At 36.6% G+C, this 27,594-nt stretch overlaps 1 protein-coding gene across 1 annotated transcript; it reads left to right on the top strand.

Moving 5' to 3' along the window:
- The first annotated feature begins 1,280 nt into the window (after positions 1-1,280).
- LOC114239849 (uncharacterized) lies at positions 1,281-5,536 on the top strand. The gene is made up of 4 exons (XM_028170272.2): positions 1,281-1,943; positions 2,967-3,044; positions 4,532-4,685; positions 5,367-5,536. Exons 1-4 carry the CDS (start codon positions 1,281-1,283, stop codon positions 5,534-5,536), a joined length of 1,065 nt encoding a protein of 354 aa, XP_028026073.2.
- The last annotated feature ends 22,058 nt before the right edge of the window (positions 5,537-27,594 follow it).

The raw sequence follows: 27,594 nt of genomic DNA, 5'->3' as shown, positions 1-27,594 counted from the left end.
CTTTTCGTATAGCAACTAGCTGTAAGCTTGTAAAGTTGTATAAGGTTGTCCGAAAATAAATTACTAAAGTAGAAAAAGAAATGTTTTACTCAGGCCGTTGTAGTAGTGTTAAATGCTACGCAGTTATACAGTTTTATGGAAGTATCTAAAAGTTATGAGAAATCCATTTTGGGCATGGATCAAAATTGTAACACATATTTTTATATCAAATTGCATTTTTTAATAAAGAGCCCGTTGTAAGAACAATTTTTTTTTGTGTGAGTGCGAAGGTACAAAATAATTCTTATCGAAGGAACCATAACATTTTACCAATGGATGGAAAATCTAGGGTCACAGCTTTAAGCGTTAAGACGCTACCAAAGCCGATACCAGACGTATTCAATTTAATCCTACTGGAAAAAATCAAGTCGGATTCTGACAGCAACGGAATAATTAATTATTTTATCAGTACGCTGAAATGCAATATTTCCCTACGTTTTTGGGACAAAAATAGGTACAGCACTGAAAATAGTAATAGCTGTTAAAAAAGGGAATTTAGAACAAGACATCAGTAGAGAAATAAAAATTAGAGCTGATAAATTAGATTAGATAAATTAGAGCTGATAATGAAAAAGTAGTTATGGTAGTAATAGCTTTTTATTATTAACTATGCAAAATATAAATATATGATAATGTTAAGTTGTTAATTCTAAATGTAACAACGAACAACACACACACACTTTTTCCATATAGAGGAGAAGTACAAGATTGGCATTGTTTAAATTCACATGGAGAATAATAAATAATTACAGTCAGTGATAAATCACACACATTTATTTCGATTTAAAACTAGGATTCCCTTTATTATGGAACTCAAATACTGATATGCATACTTGAATACATGTAAATGAATATATATAGATATTAAACACCTTGATAGAGAGCAAACAAACCTGTTCGTTATACGAATGTTTGCATTAAGTGAGAATCTATCCCACAACCCAGCGATCTGTCAGAATTATTAACGTCTCAAAACCAAGTCGTCTATAAGATTTAATTTACAGCTCTAAAAGGTCGCCAATCATAAAAGAAAAACTAATCATCTAATTACATTACATAGTAACATTTTAATTAAGACTCATTTGTATACATAATTAATGAAGGCGTACTAAAATAAAACGAGGTCAAACTGTAAACTTAAAATCGATTAGAACTAGTTACACGAGCGTACAAACTAATTCGCTTTGAAAAAAATATAAAAAATTCCTTATTCTCTCATCAACAACAACATTTGCTGTAAAATGATAGATTTTAAAACCAAAAACGTTTGCGATATAAATACAATTATGAAAATTCGTTTTCTCTTCGGATTCTACTGTGATTTTCCATTTAATAAGCGCTTTCAAAATATTTTAAAGTTCTACTGTATCAGTGTTCTTGTAGTACTCATACTGGGTAGTTGGGTTTGTAGCACAGGGTTCAGGTCTGATAAGAAAATCATCATATACTGTGAATATATTGCTTATTTTTTAATATCCTTAAGCACTAAGGACCGGTACATATTCGACTATTACAAACAGCAACCGCTAATTGATGGAAGTGCCACATCCAAAGTCCTCTATAAAAAATTAGAGAGACTTTTAAAATATTTTGTTACTATCACTATTGTTCTAAAGATGTTGAATATATTCGTTTTCTGTGGCTGGAATCTAACCAAATGCATAAACGAGCTTGACGGTGTTTTGTTTATTAATCTGCTTTGGATCGGTTTGCTTCTGGCAAGATTATCTTTACCTGTGATTTATGGATTGCTCTATTTTCGTTTGAGAGTTCTCAGGATGACTTTGGAATCGAAGGGCTTTTGCAACTGCCCCCAAAACAGATTTACGCCGAAGAAATACATTACGATTTATGAAAAGATCATGGAAGATTTGTTGAAAATGGATTATCCGCTTAAATATGTGGTGAAGATCTGATTATTGTGTAATATTTGTAAATATGTCATCGGTATTTCTTAAAAGATTAAGAAGAATCTAAGAAAATACGTACCTAGTATGTGTCCATGAAATAGTTCTTTAATGAAGGATTAACATGGTGTAACAAAGTTAGTGTAAGCTTTGACTGAACGGATCAGGCCGCCATTACAGCAGTAATTCAGACTACGATTTCATGTCTCGAGGTGAGTGGCGGCATCGACATTGTAACATCTATATGCCGCAGTAACTACTTATCGTCAGGTACTTTGTTAGCTCAATTATTCATCTAGGGCAGGGGTCGGCAACCTTTTGAGTTGGAACATGCAAAAATAACAATTTTCAAAAATTCAAAGTTTTTAAGGAGCCACAAACTTTTTTCTTGCCAACAATTAAATAGTTCTTGCATAAATATTTTTTTTTGATAAAAAAAAAGAATCTAATTATTCATAAGAAAAATATCTATTTATTATTATACATATAAGTAGTGTTTTTTTACAACAAATTAGATAATATATATGGTATTATTAGATAATCACTTATTATTTAAGTAAAAAATGAAAACAATTAAACATTTACTTACAACAATGGGCTGAGAGATAGAAACGATGCCCGACCCTCGTTAGTCGATTAAGAACAATTTTGAAATGTTTTTTTTTTCTCTATAAAATAAATAGTATTTTCGTATGGAACTAAAGAGCCGCATTTTTATGTGACTCGCGAGCCGCAGGTTGCCGACCCCTGATCTAGAGCAACGAAACAAAAAACAAGACATGAACGTTTAAAAGGCCTCCATTTTGCAAACAAAAAATATTTAATTCGTCATTCTTAACGCCTTATTGACAGTCAAGCTTTAAAATCCTAAATACAGGTTGTCTTAAAAATCTGTAACCTCCAAAATCAAATCTCATAAGATGCACTTTTGTAATTGGGCACGTTGAGATTGTATGTTTTATTCATAACATAAGTATTTACTAATAAAATTAGTATAGTATTTACTAATAACATTTTCAGTTTATCATATTCTTAATCGGATCTGTGCCCAAATTGTTGCAGAACTCTTGGCAGTTTTTGAATTCATTAAAAAATTATGTAAGTTGTTTTTTTTTACTATTAACTATGCTCTAATATTTCTGTTAGTCGTGGTACATAAAGGTCAGAATTAGAAATACTTTGAGACACATTAAATACAGTATATACAGTTTTGAATTGCGAGTTTACAGGCTTGTGAAGTTATATTTTCGAGATCCACCTCAAAACTCATATACGTCTCATTCGGTTTCCTGTTAACAAATCTTTAAAGTAACTCTGTGTTTCAAGTTAACATTTTTACACCCAAAACACTGAACCAATTTTGACAAAATTAAATATCTGGTTTGACAAATAATTTAGAGTCCCACCTTTTATCCAATTGCTAAATACGAACGATATGAAATGTAGTCTACTCGGCTGAAGCTGTGAGCGTCAAGGTATTTTCACCTAAAACTTAATCAAGGAAAAAATTATTCATTCATAAAGTAGCATTGATTACTGTACTCAAACTTCACCGGAAAGAAGACACTACTCAATTTTTCATCGAAATGCACTAAATTCATTTAATTTATTTAATCACATTTTAACCCAATAATTATTAAAATTAAATTAAAACACAAAATTCTTAGAAGAAAAACTGATGTAAGACGTAATGGCGGAGGTTTTCAATAGACTTAAAAATGTGTCTTTATCAATTAATATTTATTTATTTACATTTTCCAACAAAGGATTAACACAATACAGTTAGTTATTTTTAAAAATAGTAATAATAGGTTCTGAGCGTGAGTGCATCCACAAATACATTCACATTATTCATGGAAATAAAACTACGCTAACACCAGTTTAGGATAGAGTATACACCAAGCAAAGCCTACATACCAAAAACAGTATAATATAGCAAAATCTAAAAAAAAACTCAACACAAATCAATTTTTTTATTTTTTTTATTGCTTAGATGAGTGGACGTGCTCACAGCCCACCTGGTGTTAAGTGGTTACTGGAGCCCATAGACATCTACAACGTAAATGCGCCACCCACCTTGAGATGTAAGTTCTAAGGTCTCAATTATAGTTACAACGGCTGCCCCACCCTTCAAACCGAAACGCATTACTGCTTCACGGCAGAAATAGGCAGGGTGGTGGTACCTACCCGTGCGGACTCACAAGAGGTCCTACCACCAGTAATTACGCAAATTATAATTTTGCGGGTTTCATTTTTATTACACGATGTTATTCCTTCACCGTGGAAATCAATCGTGAACATTTGTTGAGTACGTATTTCATTAGAAAAATTGGTACCCACCTGCGGGATTCGAACACCGGTGCATCGCTCAACACGAATGCACCGGACGTCTTATCCGTTAGGCCACGACGACTTAAAATAATTAAAATAATTAATTAAAAGCACTAATTAAACAAACTTATTTAGCCAAATTTTAATTGAAATCAAGGCTTTATGAGCCTGTTTAAGTATGTACATATTATTATGTTGAAAACATTCGTTTTGTATTCTGTTTAAGTAAATAAAACATCTTTTATTTATTCCAGGGTCCAGAAATAAGTAAAATATTGGAATTTACCCTTGAATGCCTACATTCCTACATAGTTATAATTTTACCTATCGTTGTGGCTTTGGACCTTTCTGAAGACGAAATTAAGAAGATGAAAATTATCACTCTGAATAAACGCCTAGCGTGCTTAAGTGGGTCGATCTAAAATAGTTTTCATTGTAAAGTAACGTAGCGTCTTATAATTTGGTATATTATTTTGGTTGAGTTTTAATATCATATTTTCCAATTTCGTTAGAATATATTTCACCGAAAAATTGTTTGAAATTTCTGTTTAAAAAACATCACATTAAAAATAATATTTAGCAAGGGCCTATAGTAAAACCGCGCTAGTAGGTAATATCATTCTGCCCATTTATACAGCAAATCAGTCATGTTTTCTAGCTTAATGGGTAAAACGTACAAAAGTTGAAACAAACGTTGGTACAAACATTGGTACAAACACTGGACAAACTGAAAAAACGCTAAACGTAACCACTGAAACTTTGATTTCTTATTTCATGGCTGGTGGTATATTTCCACTAACAATTAGGCTAGGTAGGCAGTGTATTCGCTCATCTAGAACATTTACAAAAAGCAATGTCGCCGAGACTTTAGCTATGAAGAGGTGAAATAATAAAAACTTTTGAAAACCTAAATGCACTTATCACGTATGTATATAGTCATCAAAATTTAAAATATTATGTTATTTTTCAACCCAGTTTTTAAGTGACCCAGCCAGCTTATTTGCATAGTAAAAGACGTTAAAGTACATTTACTATATAGGTAAGTCGCAAACTCATTTCTCTCTGATGAATATTAAGTTTATCTTACAGATGAAAGACAGAGAATGGAGATACAGCAATTATTTTCACTCTTGAAGAATAATTCGTTGAGATACAACCTATGGCGCGTGGTCCCCGTGAACTTGAAAAGCGTTTTAATATTTTTATCGTTTGGCGTCACAAACGCAATAGCCATAATGCAAGCTAAGAATCTGAACTAGTTATTGTAATGTACGTGTTTCATTACTTCCATGAAGATTTTTTTAATGGATTAAACAGGACAAACCATTAATTCAGCAGCAACTCATACAAAATTATTCACACATCTAGCTGCCATCATTAACGACGATAAAAACTCCCACCCAATAGATTTAAGACTTCGTACCGATTAAAAAACATTAACCAGGCAGCAGAGTTGCCAACCCACAAGTTACGTTGTAAGCAACGATAACCAAAATCAATCATCCTTCTTTCTATCTTATTACTAATACAGTAGTTCAGAGTTTCAAAACGGACTTTAGCTTCCAAAACGAGAATTTTCTGGAAAGGAGCGAGATCTTTTTCAAGGTCATCGAAGCTGTGGTATCGAGTACTATGGTACCTTTTGAGGTTTTATGCCCGCACAGTGTTGATTTTTATCACCCCGATAATTATCTACTCTGACCTAATTAAAATAATTGCCTCTAGCTCTGATATCCGAAAGAGCTTTTCTAATTCTAGCACGACTTTTCTTCACGTTTCCTAATTTTCAACCTTTAATAAATTTATTTAACAAAATCTAAAATCTTATTCAACAAACAAAAGACATATATGTGGCCTCAATATTGTCTACACCAGATCCGAGTCCATTACTTTAGAAAATTGAAAAAAAAAAAAACGAAAAATCCCATTTGACTTTTCAATTAAAATCTCGACGCTTTCGAACAAAGGTGTCGGAGGTACAAAGGCTTGAATGCCAGCTTTTTGCTGCGGTTTCATAATTTCCTTATTTGCAGATGTTGACTGGTTCACTTTTTTCCTTCCGTTGTTTTCAGCAGCTCCACAAAGCTTCGGAGAGTTATATCTACTACTATTTAGATTAGAACAGAACGCCCTCGCCAGAGTTTTCAATTTCTTCGCATCTTTATAATGAACACTTTAACGTGATAGTATTCATTCCAAATTTGTTTTTAATAATGTGTTTGTGTGCTTAAGTGCTACTTTTTAATAGTAATCCATGCAAATCTTCGCTGTTTCGCTTTACTCGTGAAATACATCATTTTGGAATAGTTTTCGTGCGACTTATTGTGTATTTATTTTATTCCTTAAACGGGTGAACAAACTCGTGGCTCGTCTGGTGTTAATATAGCACAACCACAACAATAATGTCGCTCACCTTATTTTTTTTTAATTGCCTCTGTTGGAAGACGAGCATACGCCCCATCTGATGATGAGTGGTTACCGTCACCCATGGACTTCAGCTGTGCCTTGGGCAGAGCCAAGCCGCTGCCTGCCGTTAAATACTCTTCACAAGCCTCGTTTGAAGATGGCAATGTCATAGCGCTGGGGAAGCACCCTGGAGGGGAGCTCATTCCAAAGCCGGATGGTACGTGACAAAAAAAGACTCTGGAAGATCTCTGGAAACACACTGTGGATGAAAGCCGTGGCTCCAGGTAATATGGATAAACTCTACTCCGGTGGCGGGCGGTGCGAGGTAAAAAAAGAGATGATGGAATCAACTCAAACAATTCCTCAGAGCACTCGCCATGGAACATACGGTACAAAATACAGAGAGAAGCGTAGTCCCTCCGCAGACCCAGAGGTTCCAAACGATCTGATTCCGAACAATTCATACCTTGAGATATGAATTTTAGAATGATCTCGAGCAGGGAGACATCTTCAAAAGAGGTCCACCGGGCATCGTAAGACGCGTCAAGTCTGCTCTCTCACTATCCGAAGATCACGATGACTCCTTCACTATCTTACGAAGACTAAAACAACAGATCGAAGCAACGATGAAGAAGAAGTTATACCACGATCGACAATTCACATTAACTGGCAGTGTATCGTGTTGTAAATCAACACAGTGCTTTTAAACAGCTTTTAAATCCTTACACATCTAGAGTATAAAAGCTTGTGTAATGATAACTACTGGATGTTAGACCAGAACAAAATAGACCAGCAACATTTATATGAGAACGAATAAAATTTAATTTGCAATGTGGCTGTCGCAGTGATTCTGTCTTGAGATTCTTGAGGCCATTGAACTCGTCTCTTGCGATTTTTTTTTGTGAATTATGATTTAGGTAAATTTGAAAACCGTACTGGAGTGAATTTGTGGATGAAATCAAATTGGCGGTAGAGCGCATTCTGAGCCTAAACGAATAATAGTTCAATTGAAACTTCAACCTCAAATGTCTTTGTTGGTAGCAGAATTTACGTAACCTATTTACGTAATCTATGCAATAAATTAAAAAGACAATTAATGACCTGCAAAATTTTATATACGTTATTAATAATATATAGAAAAGAAAAAAAAACGATTTACTTTTATGGGTTCTAAAATAATTTTAATTTAAAATTTGAAAGTTTCTTAATAAGCTTTTAATTATTGTTGAGATTACTCTGCAAACTCTCCACGACCGCGAGCTGAGACGTTAAGTTAATACTTAATTTTACCTAGATTTTATTACTTGAATGGATGCTAGGGAACGTCTATAGGCAATGTACACGGAATCGGCTGTTATTGTCTCACTTAAAGGCCAAGCGTCCGCTGTTTAATGAGAAGAACGTCCTGGGTAATTGTACAAAATGTGGTTGGATTGTCTACGAGCTGTTCCAGTTTGAAGGGTTCATTGAAGGTCGGCATTGATGTGATCAAACAAACTAGTCAGACTGACTATTTTTATGTAAGCCACTGAGACGTTTCACAGTGGGTATGGGATCAGTTTACCACTTAACGATGAGTGGCTTATAATTGTATTTTCTAGTGAATAACAAGACCAATTTAAATTTAATTAAAACGATTGTAAAAGTATTTTCTATGATTGCAAGGCCCTACATTATATACAGACAGGTAGTTAAAATTGTAAAAATTCATAATATTTGGTGGAAACATTTTTCTCATAACGATTTTTTTCTACACACAGGTACAAAATTATCTATTGCATTTTGCGTTAGTGTACAGACACTGTTGTCAAAATCCATTGAATTATTTTGGTGCAACTTTGGCAGGGATGTTTCCACCCCGCTTTATTACTCCCAGATACGTCATAAAAGCACGATGGTATAATATAAGCTTTGGCAGGGTTGTCGCGTTGAGTTGTTCAATTGTCGATTTGAAATTTAAATATCTTTATCAATATCAAAAATCAATAGCAACTTTTTTTTAAAACCAGACCTTTGCAGTACATTTTTCCGTTACATTTTTTGGATCAGGGTGTATGAGAATGGTTTGCGAAAATGAGGACAAGTAAGTGACCAGTGATTCTGAATACAACAACGGAGAAATCCTATTCCAAAAATGGTTGTATTGTTATTCCGTTTAACTTGATACGCAGTTTTTTTAGTCAAAAAAGTAGGAGTTTGGAACCTCTGGGTCTGCGGAGGGACTTCGGTTCTCTCTGTATTCTGTACCGTATGTTCCATGGGGAGTGCTCTGAGGAATTGTTCGAGATGATACCGACATCTCGTTTTTACCATCGCACCGCCCGCCACCGGAGTAGAGTTCATCCATACTACCTGGAGCCACTACGTTCATCCACAGTGCGTTTCCAGAGATCTTTTTTGCCACGTACCATCCGGCTATGGAATGAGCTCCCCTCCACGGTGTTTCCCGAGCGCTATGACATGTCCTTCTTCAAACGAGGCTTGTGGAGAGTATTAAACGGTAGGCAGCGGCTTGGCTCTGCCCCTGGCATTGCTGACGTCCATGAGCGACGGTAACCACTCACCACCAGGTGGGCCGTATGCTCGTCTGCCTATACGGCAATAAAAAAATAAAAAAAAAGTTTCACCGTCCGCTCGGTGTTAGGTTAGCGGTGCTAATAGACATCACAACATGAGTGTCTCCACATACCTTGAGATAATTAGGTCAAAGCCTAGAAATAGCCTTGATAGTGGAACCGCACGTTTACAATAAATTGTTATATCAAAACTTCGAAAATCATGTAAACAGCGTCGAGTTCACCAGTAAAGCAAATAATATATTTCTATATTTATCTATTTATATTCTATATATCTGTATTATCTAAAAAATTTTATCGTCCTCGTAGGTAGACGAACTAACAGTCCACCTGATGGTGAGTGGTTACCGTCGCCTATGGACCTCAACAATGCCAGGGGCAGAGCCAAACCACTGACTATCATTTAATTATTAATTAAAAGCACCTTGTGCATTTTAGCTACATAAATTTGTATATTGCGCCTTCCCTATCCAAGCCACAACATTAGGTGGCTTAGTTTGTGTTCAACTTTATTTACTGCCAGTTCATCGATCCCCCAGGGGATCACGTGCAATTTGCCCATACTATATTTTCTATTGCACAGTGTAATCCATTAACACTGAATAGTTTATGTACATAATAATATGTATTCATCTTGAAATATGCTAATGTTTATTGAATGCAATGTAAATATTTCGTTCTGTATTTTACTGGTTGTAGGACCTCTTGTGAGTCCGCACGAGTAGGTACCACAGCCCTATTTCTGCCGTGAATCAGTAATGCATTTCGGTTTAAAGGCTGGGGCAGCCGTTGTAACTATACTGAGACCATAGAACTTGTATCTTAAGGTGGTTAGCGCATTTGCATTGTAGATGCCTATGGGCTCCAGTAACCACTTAACACCAGGTTGGCTGTGAGCTCGTCCACCAATCTAAGCGATAAATATATATATTAAAGCTTCGGTAATAATATATTATTTTAGACTGCGGTTACGGGTAGTAAAGGTCTTACGGAGAGCTGAGTACGCAGTGCTTTTGTTAAAGTTATGGCTGTGCGGTGTCGTAAAGGCGACTAAAGATTTCACTGGAGAATGGGTGGCAAAATTCTCCGAGCATTATACTAGCATATTACGATCCAACAACCGTTTACCAGTGAGGAGGATTATGAGCCATCACGAGTGCTCACCCGTAAAGACATGTATTCCGTTTTGAAGGGTGGGACTAAGGCGTGATTGATGACAACAGGCTTGATACCAGGAGAGTCGTGAACTCATTCCCCTCCTAAAAAGTGATTTTTGTACAAATCACGTTATAGTAGTATAAATAAAGTATATTGGAGAAGAAATTCTAAATTGAATTACTTTTTAAAAATACTTATATTTGGATATTAAATTAAAAATGTTGAATTGTAGGTGAGTTGGTATTACTGAACAACCAGATGCTAATCAAAATTTTAAAATCCATTCCCTTTTGTACTAATGTAATATTTCTTATTTTGATTCGGAATCATTTTTCATTTTTATCATATTTTTTATTAATTTTCACCATCGCGCTTTGTACACAAGGCAAATTTGTTTAAGGATGTCCTGAATTTGCTTATATTGCATCGAACAAAATAGGTATATTGAAACGCAAGGATTTGAAATTTGAATGCAATCCTAACTGAAAGACAGCTTAGGATAAACTTAATTATTATGGCACATTTCCGTAATAAGCATCTTTACTTAACAGTTAACACGTTAAGGATTAACACAGTTTAAGAAGCATTTTTTTTTCCCAATTGAATGAAATTCTTTGGTTAAATATTTTAATATGTACAGTGGCACTATTTAATTTTAAATTGACCATTATTCTCTCGTATCTCTGATTCTTGTAATGTTTAAGAATAATAACAATCGAAGACTTGGAATCGATTAAAAATGAATAAACATGAAATAAACTAGCAAATAACTTAGTGTCTTACTACCGCTATCCATACACAAACTACTACATACAAGCTTTTATTAAGCCCTTGTGTTTATATTAGAAAATTCTAGTGTTTTTTTTTATTGCTTAGATGGGTGGGTGGACGAGCTCACAGCCCACCTGGTGTTAAGTGGCTACTGGAGCCCATAGACATCTACAACGTAAATGCGCCACCCACCTCGAGATATAAGTTCTAAGGTCTCAGTATAGTTACAACGGCTGCCCCACCCTTCGAACCGAAACGCATTACTGCTTCACGGCGGAAATAGGCGGAACAGTGCTTACATTTGTTTGGCTTACTCAGTACTAATAAAATCACAAGCAATTGTGAATAACTGCTACTAACTAATGGAAGTTGAACGGTGTATTGACCCCAGCGAACGATGAATTTAATTTAGCTGGTGGACACAAGTTTGAAAGGCTTTCCCTCTGTGGGCTATCTTAATTACAGCATGCCCGTACATGAATTATAAATTCTAATGGAGTGCGTCATATTGCATTGTCGTAATCAGAAAATTTATCTGGGTTTTTTTTTATTGCTTAGATGGTTGGACGAGCTCACAGCCCACCTGGTGTTAAGTCGTTATTGGAGCCCATAGACATCTACAACGTAAATGTGCCACCCATATAGTTACAACGGCTGCCCCGCCCTTCAAACCGAAACGCATTACTGCTTCACGGCAGAAATAAGCAGGGCGGTGGTACCTACCCGCGCGGACTCACAAGAGGTCCTACCACCAGTAAAAATCTAGGTCTAATAATTTGTTTTAGAATTTTCCAATCTTCTTTTAAGGTACCTGTTCACGCTTGTTAATCCGTTCGATAAAATACCCATTTCTGAAGAAATACATTTATGTGCCTCCCAACTATATTATTTAAGGGATGTACAAAAATTAATACTACTGAGCGACTGGAATAGCCCGGATCGGTGGTGACAAAATATCATAGTTTGTGATATCTCAATCTTCCGCAGCTATATTTAATTTTAACCCCATGCTTTTAGACTAGCACCGGATTTAAAAGCGGGTATTTCTTATACTTTAGTCGAGATACCGAACGACAAAGTTAAAAAATCCATTTACTTATTTATGTAGTAATTTGGAGATGAGGAAAATGCTGGAAACATGTGCCAAAAAACGATACTACATTGCAAAATGCAGTTGCTGGGAGCAAATCGAACATTTTAAAAGCAAAAATCCATTCTTAACTGTAACCATAGTATTGAAGTCATATACCCAAATAAAAAAATAAAAAAAATCTATTTACTGTTTCTTTATTTATGCTAGTCATGTGGGGATGGGAAAAATGCTAGAATGCTACATTGCAAAATGTATTTGCTGAGAGCAAACCGAACACATTTAAAACAAAAATCCATTCTTAACTGTAGCCGTGGTATTGAAGTAAATAAAAAAGTTACATCAATGCTGGTAGAATCTGAAGAATCTCTCGTTTCTGGTACTTTTGTACGCAATTAAAAGCCTTTATAGTCAGTTGTATGGCCGGTTTTATTTGGTAGCGTTCAAATATTTTTTATGAGATTGCCCCAACGAAATTACTGCCATTTGCTTTAAACAACCATCGATTTGCATTTTGCGGGATTATTTTTAAGGACACGGATTCGGTCTGTGATTGACACATAATGCCTTTGTAATGGATTTCCGGGATTTTTGTATAAATGAACATCTTTTATTTAAAGTAATGGTAAAATAAAGAAATTTGTTTCGTACAAGCGTAAATACACATCCTCGTCACATACTCATGGTAGGACCTCTTGTGAGTCCGCGCGGGTAGGTACCACCGCCCTGCCTATTTCTGCCGTGAAGCAGTAATGCGTTTCGGTTTGAAGGGTGGGGCAGCCGTTGTAACTATACTGAGATCTTAGAACTTATATCTCAAGGTGGGTGGCGCATTTACGTTGTAGATGTCCATGGGCTCCAGTAACCACTTAACACCAGGTGGGCTGTGAGCTCGCCCACCCATCTAAGCAATAAAAAAAATAAAAACATACGTAGAAATATAACAATAAAGCTTTAAGATATTATAAAATTTTATTTTTATTACACGATGTTATTTCTTCACCGTGGAATTCAATCGTGAACATTTGTTAATCACGTATTTCTTTAGAAAAAGTGGTACCCACTTGCGGGATTCGAACACCGTTGCATCGCTCGACACGAATGCACCGGACGCCTTATCCTTTAGGCCACGACGACTTCATTGCTGATGTCAATGAGAGTCTTTAACCGGTCTCCATCAGGTGTGCTCGTCTGTCTACTTAAAAAAAAAACTAAACTATTACAGATATGTAGAGTAAATAACGAATTCGAATTTTAAAGGCGCAAAAGAAATTTCAAAATCGAATATCCTGGAATTGAATTCAATATCCTGGCAGGATCGCCATAAGTGTTGCGTCGGAGAGAGAGAGAGAGAGAGAGAGAGAGAGAGAGAGAGAGAGAGAGAGAGAGAGAGTATTCTTTATTTACACCAAAAAACAAATAAACAGTACGATACATTAAACACAAAAAAGTACAATTGGCGGTCTTATCGCTAAGAGCGATCTCTTCCATACAACCATCAGGTGGACAAGAATCATTTGTGTGAAATGTGTACACATACATATACACATACATATATGTACACATACATATACACATATATACACACATACATATCTCCGTAAATATACATACAATTAATACACAAAATATTTTAATATAATAATATTATATACATTTAATAGATATATACATTTGAAAGCAAACCAACGAGAGTCCGACTATTACTCTCCTTTATTTGATAGACACTTAGTTTATTAGGTTTACATTAAGTAGGTTAACATAGAATATAAGGATTGTTTCATACATCACATCAAACAAGAAAAACAATATTACACAAATTCATTTTTAAGTTAAAATTAAAAGTTAAGCCCTTGTTATATTAATAAGAGCTTTCATGTTTCACAACAGAACCTATAATTTGAGGAAAAATTAGAAACCAGGAATCGGATCTACTATAAAAAAATCTGAACAATAAATATTAAATTACAAATCTCTCAAGGAAAACAGAATAATACGGAACCCGTTCAGCATTAATTCGCATTGCGCACGACCGGCTATATTAAAGTGTTACCCAATATTCCGACATCACCGTACCCGAAATTAATTAAAAAAATCTATATATTTACGACAATTCGATTATCAAAAAAATTTATCGTAAAACACATTCACACACTCGTTTTTGTTCGCGATTAACGATTAGATTTTCATTTCTGTAACGGCTGTTCAAATTAACGAGGGACATCGTTAACGGCCCCCGCCCTCTCGTGAATCGAATAACATTTTATTAATGATGTTCTGATGAGGATCTACTGGAGCGCGCGATATATAAATGATGTTTTTTTTTTCTCTCGCACACAACCGAGGCTGCTTACTTTATGGGTGAGCGGCGGTAGAGTGGATTTCTTGTTTTTTGTACCATAGATTAATTTATTTTTGTCACGTATTATTTATTTACTAGACGATGACCGAGCTTTGCTCAGTTTTTTTTTAATAAGCCCATCTTGTTGTGTCTTTAAAGCGGTTAGTTGCCCTCAATTAAGAAAAATAGTATTATTATTCGCCAATAGATCTCGGGAACAGTTGATTATTGGAAACACGAATAAAACAACATTTTCTGAAAATAAATCGTAGCTAGATCGATTTATCGCCCCTGAAATCCCCTGTATACTAAATTTTATGAAAATCGTTGGAGCCGTTTCCCAGATTCAGATTATATATATTATATATTAATATACAAGAATTGCTCGTTTAAAGGTATAAGATTTTACTGACGTGTTACTGTTGGATTAGGCGGAAATCAATAATATCTAGATAGCTAGAGAGGACGAACATACCAGATATATTAAATAACACTTTACAGAAAATAAAAATTAATTGTAATATTCTTTTCGGTCCACCATGTGGGAGGATGGGAGGATTATCTACAACGACCTGATGCAGCAATGGACGTCAGTGGGCTATTAAAAAAACAAAGAAAAGTTGTACTATAATAGAAAGAATGACAAGCTGTAGGCAGCTGTAGCAAGCTTGTAGGCAGCTGCTTGGCTCTGCTCCTAGCATTGTTGAAGTCGATGGGCGACGGTAACCACTTACCATCAGGTGGGCCGTAGGCTCGTCTGCCTACAAGGGCAATAAAAAAAAAGCTGAAGAAATGGCAGGCCGTTTAACATTTACACACCCAAATTCACTATGAGTTTTTTTCAAAATTTTTTTTTCTATTAATTTGTGATTTAAAAAATTCAGGAATAGCATGGCTATTATAAAAAAAAATCTGACCTCTCTCATCTTGTGTAAATTGAACTGTAAATAAATAAATAGTTTATTTCCGGTCACGATCCTTGAATCATGTCCCAAGCGACAGCGTTTATTACATTATCAGAACAATGCTACTCAAAAGTTATCAGCTGGCTACAATTAAAACAACTACAGCGAAGTCGTCGTGGCCTAACAGATAAGACGTCTGGTGCATTCGTGTTGAAGCGATGTACCGGTGTTCGAATCCCGCAGGCGGGTACCAATTTTTCTAATGAAATACGTACTCGACAAATGTTTACGATTGACTTCCACGGTGAAGGAATAACATCGTGTAATAAAAATGAAACCCGCAAAATTATAATTTGCGTAATTACTGGTGGTAGGACCTCTTGTGAGTCCACGCGGGTGGGTACTACTACCCTGCCTATTTCTGCCGTGAAGCAATAATGCGTTTCGGTTTGAAGAGTGGGGCAGCCGTTGTAACTATACTTGAGACCTTAGAACTTGTATCTCAAGGTGGGTGGCGCATTTACGTTGTGGATGTCTATGGGCTCCGGTAACCACTTAACACCAGGTGGGCTGTGAGCTCGTCCACCCATCTAAGCAATAAAAAAAAATAAAGACCGTCCAGACAGTACTACACGATAAAGGCCTATACGAGTAGTCATTAGGATAAAGGACTATCACAATAATTTTATACATTGTCGACAGGCTATGCCACAAAAACCCCATTTACCTATAAAAACGGCTTAGAAAGCATACATAAGTAGGTAAGCAAACTTTCTCATCAAGATTGTATACAATGCGAATAGCATATTGAAATATTTCACCGGCAACCCTTTCTCACACACCAATTTTCTTTCTAAGGCCACGTTACGTTGATATAAATCTGCTGGGGACTGTACTATATGCTTGAGATGTGTACACACCGACCGTGTCTTATATTAGATTGGGTCAAATCTTAAATTCCTTTAATTTAAAATTATTTGACTACGCTACCCTACTTAAGGGGAATCTATTTGAATTAGTTAAACGGTTATCTATTTCCTAGATCGCGTAGCTAATAGACAGATTTTTTATTTATTAAGATGGGTTGGCGAGCTCGCAGCCCACCTGGTGTTAAGGGGTTATTGGAGCCCATATACATCTACAACGTAAGTGCGCCACTCACCTTGAGATATAAGTTCTAAGGTCTTAGTATAGGTAGTTACAACGGTTGTCCGGCCCTTCAAACCGAAACGCATTACTGCTTCACGACAAAAATAGACAGGGTGGTGGTACATACCCGTGCGGACTCACAAGAGGTCCTACCGCCAGTAATTACGCAAGTTATTATTTTGGGGGATTGATTTTTATTACACGATGTTATTCCTTCACCATGGAAGCTAATCGTGAACATTTGTTAAGTACGTATTTCATTAGAAGAATTGGTACGCGCCTGCGGGATTCGAACACCGTTGCATCGTTAGATACGAGAGCACCGGACGTCTTGTCTTTTAGGCTACAATGACACTTACTTATAGCATAATCATCATCATTAGCCTATAGCAGTCCACTACTGGACATAAGCCTCTTCAATTGCACGCCACTGACTACGATCCTCAACTTTTCTCATCTGAGCAACATTACCGAGTCTGAGGGCGACCTGCGCTACGTTTGCCAATTTGCAGACTTCACTCAAGAACAGTCACGTTTACCCCTACGTTATCAGTTGTCCGGCTAATATGGGCAGTCTTTTGCCCGTTAGGCCTACTAATTCGCTGTGCTATGTCTATAGCTTTGGTTCCCTGTTGGATCACCTCATTTTGGATTCGATTCTTCAGAGAAACCCCGCGAAGCTCCAAGCATAGCCCTCTACATAGCTCGCTGACTTTGAACTTGTAGATAAAGTATACTATATAACATTGATTTTTAAAAATATTTCTAGTGCAAAATACTATTGTCACTACTAAAAGTCATCTTCTCTCCAGACTTACACACAGACACAGTCTCAATATAAATTCATGAGTTCTAGTTTTAATTATATTTTTTTATATATTTTTTTCTTCTTATGAAATGAGCATTTTAAGCTCTTTAAATTTGTGATGGGATTACGAAACAATGAGTAGCCCAATTTTATTTCAAAACATCCGTGACAACTGCGAGCAAATTCAGCCTTATCTTCGCTACTGGTTAAGTTCGCTCACTAAAATGACATATACTTTAGTAGCACTGTAGGATAAATCTAGCCGTTGGCCTGAAGTTGGCAACAGCGTCTATTCGTGTTCCTAGCCTATCCTTAGCTTCATTAGGCTGTACAATACCCTCCGCAATGTGTCTTGGGCTTCCAATGTTTAGCTACTACCGAATCTATTTGCAACACGTTTTATGTTTTATCTAAAATAAGAAAACTTACTCTAGGTCATAAATAGAGCTCACGATCTCTATGCACACATCAGACATGTTATTATGTATGCTTAATATATTATTAACTAGGCTTGAAACGTGAAGTTTTCGAAATATGGTAACACAGCTCCTCTGTTTTCCTCTCTACATATCTAAACCACTATCCAACCCGTTTTTGCCTTCAACCATTTCACTTTAAAGGGTAGAACGAAGGATAACCGTATACACATATTATATACCTATATATTGTGAGTGAAAGTTTGCGTAGTACACGCTTAAAAAAAATATTATTACGCTGGTAAGAAAAAAAAAGGTAAGAGTAACGCCATCTATTGACAAATAGCGGAAACTACTACTAGAGATGTGTAGAATATTCTCGGTAATTCTAGGGATGAGGTATCGGCTACAAAAGCGTTTTAGAGATGGCACGCAGTCAGTCAGTAATCGGAACTACTCGAAGCAAAACAGCGACAGGATCACCTGAAGCGAAGCGGAACAAGCGAATTGAGAGTTTTAAGTTGTTTGTTGAGTGTTTTAAGTGTTGAATAAAGTTTTTAAGTTGTACTTTGGTGGAATTTATTTATCCCGAACCCCAGCGCCTAACAATATCAAATGCTAGACGAATGTGTCGTGAATTCGTGTGTAATCTTAGCCTCACAGAACATTATATCTGTAGTCAGTTAATTTGCCCAGAACATGCTCGGCCCATCTATATTAGTATACCGGTCTGTCGTTTGTGGAGTGCCGACCCGAGATATGCCCGTTTAATGGCCGTTACGGTGCAAAAACAGCCGGCAGTGCAACCGAGATTATAATATTGGAGTTTCAATTGCACAAGTTTGTACAATTTGCTGGTTCGCACTATTCGTGGGGAGTCTTGCGTTGAGGATCGTGCATTTGATGCTGTTTATTAACTAATTATTGACTTAGGTTTTTTTCAGATTATGCGTGAATAACAATGGAAAAAGCCGATAAAATAAGTACATATTTATAGTTAGGTGGTAGTTAAGTTAAGTTTAAGTTTCGTTTCGGTTTGAAGGGCGGGGCAGCCGCTGTAACTATACTTGAGACATTTTTTTTTCACAGGAGAAAATCGCCGGATCCCCACCCGCGCGGCAGGTGGGGTATGTGGGAGTTGAACCCACTAAAAACTCCTGCCGCTCACAACCGGCGCCCTACCTCGGACCGGGCCGGAGCCCAGTCGGGGCTATTGAAACGGCGGGACAGGGTTGACGCAGAGCACATTACATCCATCCCGCCGTCCCACGGACGCCGGACCGGTGGCCGCCAGCGACACGACCACCGGTTCCCTCGTTCAGCGGGCCGAGAGCCCGCTTTGATGGCGCCGCGTTACACCTTCCCCCAGAGCGGTCGGGGGAACGCGGTCTACCATCACCCGGCTTCCTATTGCGGGTGGGCGTGCGAAGCACGCCGCCCCACGTCTGGGTCTTTCCCCGCACAAAACGGGTGGGACCCCTAGCTCTTCGGGGGCCAGGTCACGGATACGACCCCGGTCCCGACCCCCTGCTCGGCGGCGGCGGGTTTCTGCGTAGTGAGGAGAGCTTTCCCTCACTCGCCCCGCCGCCTCCTTCTGCGAGATGGTGCACTCGCAGAAGTCGAGCATATACGACCTTAGAACTTATATCTCAAGGTGGGTGACGCATTTACGTTGTAGATGTCTATGGGCTTCAGTAACCATTTAACACCAGGTGGGCTGTGAGCTCGTTCACCCATCCAAGCAATAAAAATAAAAGTCATATAGAATTATATAATATCATTGAGATAAAAGTGTAAATCTACAGAACTCAATCAACTGTTGTTTTCATGTGTTCAACCCATTGTGGAACTTTGGCCTCCTGTGGATTCAGTTTAATGAAGTGAGTCCTAAATCTACATCACTCGACAGATAAAAGCATTTCCTCTCTAAGAATACATTGCTTATATTCATGTAACACCTAGTTAAATCGATTGGAAGAAGTGTGCAGAACACAGAGTAATTTATACTTATAAGAAGAAAAAAACAGAAATATGGAATAAAAAAAAACCATATTATTATTTGTCTTATTGTTCCGGATATTCTCCAAAACGGACCAGATAACAGATATTTTAAAGAGTATCCATTAGAAAGTCGTCTATTAAAAAAAAGGCTTAGAGGTCCGAGCTTGAAAAATTAACAAAATCAGATTAGAATAGAAAACTTTATGATACATAGATATGTATGGGAGAAACACGTGGTTTCAAAAATAAACCGAGCTTTGCAAATGATGCTCTGTCCAGTGGTGACAAGCATTTTATAAGACTACAATATTCATATAGTCTCTAAAAAACAAGCTATTTCGACGTACGACGAGGATATTAAAAAAATATTCTAATTTTAATAGAGAAGATGGTTGACATTTATCTAACAGTTGATGGTCTCAATAGTCTTATCGAAAATTTAAAAATTGCAGTCAATCAATATTTGACTGCAATGGGAAGTGCCAAACCTGAAGATGCTGTCTGTCATCTTTTTCGATGCTTAAGGTGATTTAATAAAAACTAGAGGTCCCGCAGTTGTCGAAATTCGACTATAATTAAATGGAATTGTAAGTTTGTACACTATTATGATTGTATTTTCAATGCCAAGACTATACTATAGAAAAATATTAATAAAGACAAATAATATTTAATCTGTTCTCAATTTGACCACAGACGTCAAGAACAAAAGTTTGACAATAAATAAATAGTATGCATGCGTGTGTGCGTCAAATACATGGTAGTGTGCGTAATGTTTTCTTTATTGATTTAATGTATCTTTTATGCATTATTTAAAAAAAATATTAGCATTGTGCACTTCTTTTCTATATTATCTAGAAGTGTGGAAAATTTCATACTCCTCCGTTGGCGCAATTTTCGTAAAAAGGGATACAAAGTTTTTTCTTCACGTATTAATATATAGATAATTACGTTACTTAGTAGAATAATCAAATAGTGACAAATAACACTTAGTTCGTCCGAGGCCATGAAAAGTAAAACTAAAGTATTCAAAACATTGAAAATACTAAAATGAAAATGGTGAACGCGTGATTAAACCCTAAAAATGGTTTTATAACTAAATAATTTTGGTACCGATTTATTTGCGTCCTCTTGTAAGAATAATCTAAATTGCTAGTTTTATATCAAAAATAGTAACTTGAAAAAATTATAAAATTTAAATTTGTCTTAAATTTCTCAGCATCAACGAGAATGCTAACAGTGTTCTTGGCATAGCTAGTGAGGAGTTTGACAAATTAGTCCATACTTCATTGTTGTTCGGAAGTTTGTTTGTTAGATGGTAGTTGGCGGTTGTACAAAATTTGACAAATAATAACTTTTTTATTTGTTAATAGGCAATGGTTCGACTCGATTTTTTAGTAATTTTTATTAGATTTAACTCATCTTAGTCGTAAAAAAACCATAGGGATCCGTAATGGTTCGCAGGGTTAGAATTCCATTATTATAATCGCATTGGAATTTCTTTCTATAAAGGCACTTCAAACGGACAACGAAAATGAGGTTTTTGTAAACCTTCATTTAATATTCGTTTAACAGTGGCAAATTAAAAAGCTAAATCGCAAATGTGCAATACAATAATAAGATTTTTACAATTAAAATTATTTTTTAATACTTAATTTCGCGTATGCGCTTGGACCGCCGCCTAACATGGAAACACCATATCCAAACTAAAAGACAGGAACTAAACATCCGATACAAAAATCTCCATTGGCTGTTAGGACATAACAGCAAGCTGAGTATTGACAACAAACTTTTAATCTACAAAGTTATCCTTAAGCCAGTTTGGCTGTACGGAATCGAATCATGGGGTAGCGCCTGTAATTCGAATATAAGTATAATACAAAGAATGCAAAACTCTATCTTGCGCTCTATAAGTGGTGTTCCGTGGTTGATCACAAACGCTGAAATACACAGAGAACTAGGGATGCTTACAATAATGCAGGAAATCGCAAAATCTAAACAAAAACACCACCAAAGATTGGAAAAGCACCCAAACAATCTGGCTGCTGCCTTGAAAAAACGAAGTTACGGCCAGCGGCTCAAGAGAAAAGACGTCATATAGTTCAATGGCAAATCTTTAAATTTACAGTAGATGGCTCGCTGGAGTCACGCTCTTACTGACTACCTAATAAATTTCAACGCATCTAATAAAAGTACAGGATACTAGTTGTAGATAATAAATAGAAAAAAAAAATCGCGTACAATGTTGCTTCCTTTCAATAAACTCTGTTCAAACAATTTACAAGCTCACTATAAAATATTTTTTTTCATTATCGTCCTGTACGCAAATATGTAATATTACTTTATATTCAAAATAACAGGAAAAATTAACATAAAAAGCAATATTTCCATAAAAGCCATTTTGACAAAGAAAAATTAAATTGGCTTATTTTCAAACGTAATGAGTATTCGTTGTCCTCTTGAGACCAAAATACTAAAATGATATTCAAAATTAAGTTAACGAAGAAACGAAGCGATCGATAAAAATATGGAAAATTTTCTTTTTTTTTTTAATATAAATTGGCAGCAGTAACTGACGCGATTAGTCAAAGATCAGAAAGAAGTTCATTCTTCAAAACACGCTGCATAGATATTATTAAGAGGTTACACAACACCTATACATAGAAACACAAATATCACGCCCAACATCTATATATTAATACGTGAAGCAAAAACTTTGTGTCCCTTTTTACGAAAATTGCGCGGACGGAGGAGTATGAAATTTTCCACACTTATAAAAAATATAGAGAAGAAGTGCACAATGCTAGTATTTTTTTAAATAATGCATAAAAGATACATTAAATCAATACAGAAAACATTACACATACTACATACCATGTATTTGACGCACACACGCATGCATACTATTTATTGTCAAACTTTTGTTCTTGACGTCTGTGGTCAAATTGAGAATAGATTAAATATTGTTTGTCTTTATTAATATTTTTTTATAGTGTAGCCTTGGCAAAATTTGTGATTATAGAAGTATAAAATACAATACAATTAATTATAGTCGAATTTCAACTACTGCGGGACCACTAGTACAAATAAATACCAAAAAAAAAATACGATAAATCCGTACTAACGAAGACATACCTTAAGTCCTTTCCGAAATCTTTTTGTTGTTAGCCGCGCGATCCTTTCAGGTTATTCCAGGTCTCCAGCGTCTCGTAACCCCGGTATTAAAGCCAATACTTATCTTTTTGCTGTGAAATCGTGACGTCAGAGTAATCGAAGCAACAACATCGAACGGCCAACGGCTGTTCTGGGACCGAACACTGATGGTGCTTCGATGGAAAAGACTCAGTATATTTTACTTATCTCATTTTATTATTCCACTATCAATATTCGTTAATATGTATTTCGTGGCGATAATGAAGGTAATTTTTTTAAAGCTTAGATGATTGGATGAGTTCACAGCCCACCTGGTGTCAAGTGATCACTGGAGCCCATAGACAACTACAACGTAAATACCCACCTTGAGATATAAGTTCTAAGGTCTCAGTATAGTTACAACGGCTGCCCCACCCTTCAAGCCGAAATGCATTACAGCTTCACCGCAGAAATTGGCAGGGCGGTGGTACCTACTCGTGCGGACTTACAAGAGGTCCTACCACCAGTAATAAATATAATTATAATGTAATGAAGCATAATGTAGAAGGTAATGAACATAAGCACACTTTTGGCAAAGTGGTCACCTCTGGAATTGGAGAGCTTGAATCATTTGCAAGAAAAATATAACGGTAGCCTAAATCTAGAGGATTTTAATACGTCTTACTAATAATACCAGTAATTAATAAGATATTAATTAATAAGCTACTACGTTAATTTTACATAAAACGTAATGAGAGAATCTCATCAGATGAACATACCTTGAGAACGACATGATACTAAGATAAATTACTTTTTTGCTGCAAAAACTAGATAGGCCAAACGATCGGCCTATTAGTGATTGCGCTAAATTTAATTTAATCTAATGAAATACGTACTCAACAAATGTTCACGGTTTACTTCCACAGTGAAGGGATAACATCGTATAATAAAAAACAAACCCGCAAAATTATAATTTGCGTAATTACTGGTGGTAGGACCTCTTGTGAGTTCGCACGGGCAGCGGAGTAGCAAGTACTACCACCCTGCCTATTTTCTGCCGTGAAGCAGTAATGCGTTTCGGTTGGGGCAGCCGTTGTAACTATACTTGAGACCTTAGAAGTCACATCTCAAGGCAGGTGGCGCATTTACGGTGTAGATGCCTATGGGCTCTTGTAACCACTTAACATGAGGTGGGCAGTGAGCTCGTCCAACCATCTAAGCAGTAAATAAAAAAATCCTATTGGCTTTTCAAAAATATATGTGGCTGTTCTATGAACTCTACGTCCGTAAACTAACGTACGTATAGAAATAGCAAAACAGAGTATTCCGGGGTCGAGAGAATAAATTTTACAAATACGTCCAACGTTGATCTAGATCAGGCCTAAATGCACCAATATGTCGCCGGCGCTTTCCCACTGAGGGTTTTCATTCACGATAAACTGTTGAGGATTAAACTGCACAGATGGTCTAACACACAAATATATTGGCATTAAACTGGGTTTAGATATTTTATTGGCAAAAACATAATATTTTCTTCGGTTTCACAGGTCGTACAACATTGATGGGGCTTTTAAGAAGTATTTGTTAACTTTTTTGTTATTGCTTAGGTGTGTGGACGAGCTCACGGCCCACCTAGTGTTAAGTGGTTACTGGAACCCATAGACTTCTACAACATAAATGCCGCCAACCTCTTTGAGACATAAGTTGTAAGGTCTCACTTTCAACAATTTAGCGGCTGCCCCGCCCTTCAAACTGAAACACATTACCTGTGCGGATTCACAAGACGTCCTACCACCAGTAATTACGCAAATTATAATTTTTGCGGGTTTGATTTCTATTACACGATGTTATTCCTTCACCGTGGAAGTCAATCGTGAACATAAATTGTTAAGTACGTATTTCATTGAAAAAATTGGTATTTGTCGGTGGGGTTCGAACACCGATGCATCGCTATATACGAATGCACCGGACGTCTTCTCTTTTAGGCCACGGCGACTTCAAATGCTTATTAAATGGGGCGCTTTCGGACTTTTTTTTGTGGCCGTATGAGACCTGAACATAGTTAGTTGAACTAGTTAGTGTACTCACATATTGATATGTTTCAATATTGTTTCTGAAGTGTCTCGATCTCGGGTTATATATGAGCTCTGCCTTCAAAGTGCTAAATTAAATCATCACCTTATATCAAAATAGAACTCCAATAAATCAAACTCGATCCGTTCCCTCCTTATCAGACACCCGGTACAAGTTTATCTGTGTACATCAATCCTTGTCAATTGCGAATGTATTTTCGATAAATAAATGAGACTTCCGGCACACAAAATCGTTTTATTAAAGATGTGATTGAGTTGTGATTGAAGACAGCATCGCAATTCCTTTTCATTTTATGTTATAGCAATATATCATTTATGCAGAAAGGTATGGGTGGTAACAATAGAGCTCACAGGGGCTCACCTATGTGGTCAGTGAGATCGGGGTTCGGGAACTTTCGGTCTACGTAGAGAGTTCGGTTCTCTAGGTTTTTTGTACCGTATGTTCCATGGGTAATTTAATTTATGAAGATGATCCCTTCATCCCTTTTTGAGAATCGCTCCATCCGCCAATGGAGTAGAATTCATCTAGACAATCTAGAACCGTAGCGTTCATCCACAATGCGTTTCCAAAGATCTTGTTTGGCAAACAAGGTTTTTGTGGTCGTCGTGGCCTAACGGATAAGACGTCCGGTGCATTCGTGTTGAAGCGATGCACCGGTGTTCGAATCCCGCAGGCGGGTACCAATTTTTCTAATGAAATACGTACTCAACAAATGTTCACGATTGACTTCCACGGTGAAGGAATAACATCGTGTAATAAAAATGAAACCCGCAAAATTATAATTTGCGTAATTACTGGTGGTAGGACCTCTTGTGAGTCCGCACGGGTAGGTACCACCGCCCCGCCTATTTCTGCCGTGAAGCAGTAATGCGTTTCGGTTTGAAGGGTGGGGCAGCCGTTGTGACTATACTGAGACCTTAGAACTATATCTCAAGGTGTGTGGCGCATTTACGTTGTAGATGTCTATGGGCTCCAGTAACCACTTAACATCAGGTCGGCTGTGAGCTCGTCCACACAGCTAAGCAATAAACGCCATACGGTTCTGTAATGAAATCTTTTACACTATGTTTTTCAACAGCTATGAGATGTCCTTCTTTAAATGAGGTTTGCAGACAGTCTTCGTCAATAAGTACCGGCTTAGCTCTGTTCCTAGCACTGCTGACGTCCATATGCTCGTCTACCAATAAAGGCAATTAACAAAATTTCAATAAATTAATGGGGGTTCCGTTGTTATAATAAGTAGATCATGTGAAATAGTTAGGGGTATTTCTCGCGTATCACTATTGCTGTGTGCAGAGTAGAACGTGAACGGAATCCAGTATTTGTTTTGCATACGAAAAAAATGTTAGAAAATTGCATGTCAATGTTCCGAAAATGCTTAACCACAATTTTCATTATTTTGCTTGTCTGTCCGACTGAGTATAATTCTGTAATCTTATACCTTTAAACGAGCAGTTCTTGTATATATAACTATATATACCTATATATATAATCTGAATCTCGGAAACGGTTCCAACGATTTTCATAAAATTTAGTATACAGGGGATTTCAGGGGCGATAAATCGATCTAGCTACGATTTATTTTCAGAAAATGTTGTTTTATTCGTGTTTTCAATAATCAACGTTATCAATAATCAACTTTATGACTCTTCCCGACATCTATTGGCGAATAATAATACTATTTTCTGCTTTAAAAACACAACAAAATGGCGTTATAAAAAAAAACGAGCACAGCTCGGTCATCATCTAGTTAATATTAATATACTAGGCTGCACTAAAAGTATCGGGAATGGAATATTTCCACTGTTCCTGTCATATTAAAATCTTTTTAATTGAAAACTCCTTGGTTTTAAAAATCGAATACCATTTATTTATTTAAAAAAAGATTCTCGGTCTTGTCTCGAGGTTTTGTCAAACTTGTTTAGTCGTTGAGAAAATGGAATTGACTCGAGAAAATTCAAGAGCGATGATTTATTATGATTTTCGAAGTGGTTTAACACAAAAACAGTGTGTTGACCGGATGATTTCTGCATTTGGTGATGAAGCCCCATCCAAAACCACAATTTATCGCTGGTTTGCTGAGTTTCAACGTGGACGTGTCAAGCTCAGTGATGATCCCCGTCAAGGTCGTCCAAAAACTGCAGTGACGCAAGAAAACGTTGATGCTGTGCGTAAGCTGATTGAGGAAGATCGACATGTGACATACCGCGAAATTTAGGCAACTTTAGACATTGGCATGAGTCAAATACAAATAATCTTGCATGAACAATTAAGTGTAAAAAAGTTGTTTTCCCGATGGATACCGCATTCGCTCTGTGAAGAGCAAAAAGCGGCTCGCGTTACTTGGTGCGTCAGAACTCTCGAAAGATTCCACGCAGGATCCTCAAATGCTGTATACAACATTGTATCAGGTCACGAATCCTGGATATACGCGTACGAACCCGAAACAAGAAACCAGTCACGAGTTTGGGTG

Source organism: Bombyx mandarina, chromosome 13 (genome assembly GCF_030267445.1).
Source record: "Bombyx mandarina strain Sakado chromosome 13, ASM3026744v2".
Lineage (NCBI taxonomy): Eukaryota > Metazoa > Arthropoda > Insecta > Lepidoptera > Bombycidae > Bombyx > Bombyx mandarina.
Note: the sequence above shows the minus strand (reverse complement) of the source record. Positions and strands in the feature narration are given on the sequence as shown.

What these genes read in the sequence shown, in the direction of transcription:
- LOC114239849 (XM_028170272.2), top strand. Translation starts at nt 1,281, where the DNA reads ATGATAGATTTTAAAACCAAAAACGTTTGCGATATAAATACAATTATG. An exon ending in ATTATCCGCTTAAATATGTG is followed by an intron (nt 1,944 to 2,966) that starts GTGAAGATCTGA and finishes TAACATTTTCAG; the next exon opens with TTTATCATATTCTTAATCGG. An exon ending in TGAATTCATTAAAAAATTAT is followed by an intron (nt 3,045 to 4,531) that starts GTAAGTTGTTTT and finishes TATTTATTCCAG; the next exon opens with GGTCCAGAAATAAGTAAAAT.